A 3,257-nucleotide genomic window follows, 5' to 3' on the forward strand; every position below is an offset into this window, starting at 1 on the left:
TAAAAAATAAACATCGGGGCAAGTAAATTGATTCTGAATTTCAAGGTTCAATTAGCGCGTACACGTTTGTGTACAACGTGCCGCAATGAGCACAAATGCCGCATTTTCTTTTTCGTCAGTAGAATTTGCACGAAAGCTCGATACTGGCTAGGGAAAATAAAATATATTTTTTTTTTTTTTACGTCTAGAGCTCAGCAATCATGCGAGAAATCGGACAAGGATGGACAATGATTCGACACAAAGGCTACTGATGAAAATAGCAGATGGGAACACGTCTGATATCGGCCTGACAGATGATGAAGACGCCGAGCTACCTCCACCACAACCCGTGAGTAGTGCCCTTTCTCTGTACTCTGTTTTGAATCAATGTGGTGAGATTTAAAATAACTTAATTTGTCAATCAGGCGGACACCCCTGGCGGAGAGCCAGGCCCATCGGCAGCAGTACAAGCGCCCTCACTTCCTGAAAACGACGAGGAAGACGAAGGCGATACGAGAACCAAGCAAAAAACTCGAACTGTTTGGATGGCGAAGGACTTTGCGCCACCTGACGTTTCGTTTGAGTGCAACCAGCGTCCACTAGAAGAAGTGGCTGAACCTGTAGAATACTTTTCCAGGTATTTTCCTGAGCCATTGTTCGAGGAAATGGCGCGGTGTACCAACATCTATGTACTAGAGACAACCGGAGCCATTCTTGCAACCACTCCAGAAGAGATCAAAACATTTCTTGGGATGCTAATGATAATGGGAACGCTGAAGTTTCCACGCATCAGAATGTACTGGCAAACAGCGACCCAAATTCCTGTTGTCTCAGAGGCAATGAGCGTAAACCGATTTTTTAAGCTGCGCTCAGCCCTGCACATCACAGAGTCGTCGTCACCGCGCTCTCCGACTGACAAGTTCTGGAAGGTGAGGCCACTGCTTGATGCCATCAGAGAGCGGTGTTTGACACTGCCACCGTGTGAAAGAAACAGCATCGATGAGCAAATGGTGCCCTTTACGGGCAGAGTGGCTGCCAAACAGTTTGTAAGAAACAAACCCAACCCAGAAGGAGTTAAGGTGTTTATCCGTTGCAGCTCGGAAGGCATGGCGTACGACTTTGAGTTGTATCAGGGAAAGGGCACTGGCACTTCTGAGGAACACAAGCACCTTGGCCTGGGTGGCTCTATTGTAATGAGGTTAGTTGAGCACATGCCAAAGTTCGGTAATTTTAAGTGTTATTTCGATAACTACTTCACGTCGGTGCCTCTTCTCCGAGAGTTGAAGGAAGTTGGGATTTGGGCGGTTGGGACCATCCGCGCCAACAGACTGCAGGGCTGTGTCCTGAAACCCGAGAAGGAGTTGAGGCGTGAAGGCAGAGGAAGCTTGGATTACAAGGTCACGAGAGAAGGTGACGTCACACTTGTGAGGTGGCAAGACAACGGGAACGTCAACATTGCTTCGACTTACGTTGGCGTCGAGAACTTGTCCACGGTAAGAAGGTGGAGCGAAGCCACTAAGCAGCATGTAGACATCGCTTGCCCAGCGATCATCAAGGAATACAACGCCTTCATGGGCGGTGTAGACAAAATGGATTACTTGCTTTCACTGTATCCGCTCAGACAACGGACGAAGAAATGGACAGTGCGAGTTATGTCTCACTTTGTTTCATTCGGTATCGTAAACAGCTGGCTTGAGTATCTCAGGGATGCTCAGGAAAACCGCACGCCACGAAAGAGCGTCCTTGACCTCCTGGGCTTCCAGAATGAGGTTGCGCTGTCGCTAATCACGTGCAACAAGGCCGTTGCTAAGAAGCGTGGCCGTCCAAGCCTCCAGCATGCAGGCGAACCACCAAAGAAAGTGCACAACGCAGAACCACGACCTGTCAGGGCGGTTCGCTACGATGGCCTCAACCACTGGCCAGCCCATGTTGCGCAAACCTTTGCTCAGCGCTGCAAGTTCGACGGCTGCACATCGAGGACGCGCATTCGGTGCAGGAAATGCAACGTGTACCTCTGCCTCTCGGCGAACAACGATTGCTTCTTCGCTTTCCACAACAAGTAAACAATTTCTTCCGTTTCCTGGTGCTTGTGCAAAGCAAATCTGACGCGAAAGCCTTGAAAAATTAGTTAGAAATAAAAAGTGCTTTGATTTTTGTATCAACTACCTGTTGGATATTTTTGTACCCAGTGATACACAATGTACACAAATGTGTACGCGACCTACAACAACACCTGACTTCAAAAAATATTTTTATATCCATTCATTTTCATCATTGAGGCTTTCTGATGTGAAAAAAGTACAGAAACGATTTTTCCTCTATATATTTTAAAATCGTGTCTGAAGGGGATAAAGTCGAAACCACGTTTCCGAAAGACGTGGACATGTCCAAACACAAAAACGAACACGTCCTAGACTACGAAAAGGACGACGACGTTGCAGATCCATCTGCGAACCGGGAAAAAGTTTACACTGGCCACGTGTGTTTGGTGCGAGAGTCGACGTCGTGCAACGCTATATTCACTTTTGCCGTGGACGACGACCTCATACTCGAAACGTTCGCTAGTCCGATAGAGCCCTTGTCCATTCTACTCACGCGTCCGCAAAGGAACGTTCAGTGTACCGAAATGTGGAGGTGGATTTTTAGGACGGCCATGAAGTCCATAACGGGCGTGTCGATCGCACAGATCGTCGACTCTCACATAAACAACTTTGACTACAACCTACTCTTCAACACTATAACCATCATCGGACTCAGAGCTTCCTATCTCTTTAAGACGCCAGCGCAGTTGCTAGCCCCACAGAAACCACTGACTGATGTCGTTATGAAGAGTGCCGCTGCCTTCGCACACGCCGCGTCGTCGTACGATTTCTTGGATTTTGTATTGAATGCTTATACGCTCGGCTACCTGGGTCCGGTGGATAAAGTGGTGGATTCGGAAGTTCCTAGATACAACTTTAGACTCGTTCGGGACACGAGAGAAGACGGCGATTTACAAGACCCCATAGACAGAGACTTTATTATGTACGATCTACACCACGCCAGACAGTACGACGATTTCACTCGCACGCTTTTATACTACTACTACTCCAAAGTATTGGGCACGCGAACCAAGAAAGCCATCAAGTTCTATCTAGACACGGTCCACAAAGACCCTAATACCCTCGAAGACACCACGCCGCTGCACGTCACCATACCGCTGTTTTGCAAATACGTCAAAGAAGACCTGCGGCCGCAAAAGAGAGAAGAGTTTTGCGAAGCCGCCGGCAAGGCAGCCA

General features: G+C 48.2%; 1 protein-coding gene across 1 annotated transcript; it reads left to right on the forward strand.

The window, feature by feature from the left end:
• The first annotated feature begins 220 nt into the window (after positions 1–220).
• LOC121834145 (piggyBac transposable element-derived protein 3-like) lies at positions 221–2,042 on the forward strand. The gene is made up of 2 exons (XM_042287883.1): positions 221–328; positions 405–2,042. The coding sequence occupies exons 1-2, from the start codon at positions 221–223 to the stop codon at positions 2,040–2,042; spliced, it is 1,746 nt and encodes a 581-aa protein (XP_042143817.1).
• The last annotated feature ends 1,215 nt before the right edge of the window (positions 2,043–3,257 follow it).

Source organism: Ixodes scapularis, unplaced genomic scaffold (genome assembly GCF_016920785.2).
Source record: "Ixodes scapularis isolate PalLabHiFi unplaced genomic scaffold, ASM1692078v2 ptg000597l_1___fragment_1__unscaffolded, whole genome shotgun sequence".
NCBI lineage: Eukaryota > Metazoa > Arthropoda > Arachnida > Ixodida > Ixodidae > Ixodes > Ixodes scapularis.

Excerpts from the sequence above, each read along its gene's own strand:
- LOC121834145 (XM_042287883.1), top strand. The coding sequence starts at position 221 with ATGGACAATGATTCGACACAAAGGCTACTGATGAAAATAGCAGATGGG. Across the intron at positions 329-404 it reads AGCTACCTCCACCACAACCC|GCGGACACCCCTGGCGGAGA; the intron begins GTGAGTAGTGCC and ends TTTGTCAATCAG.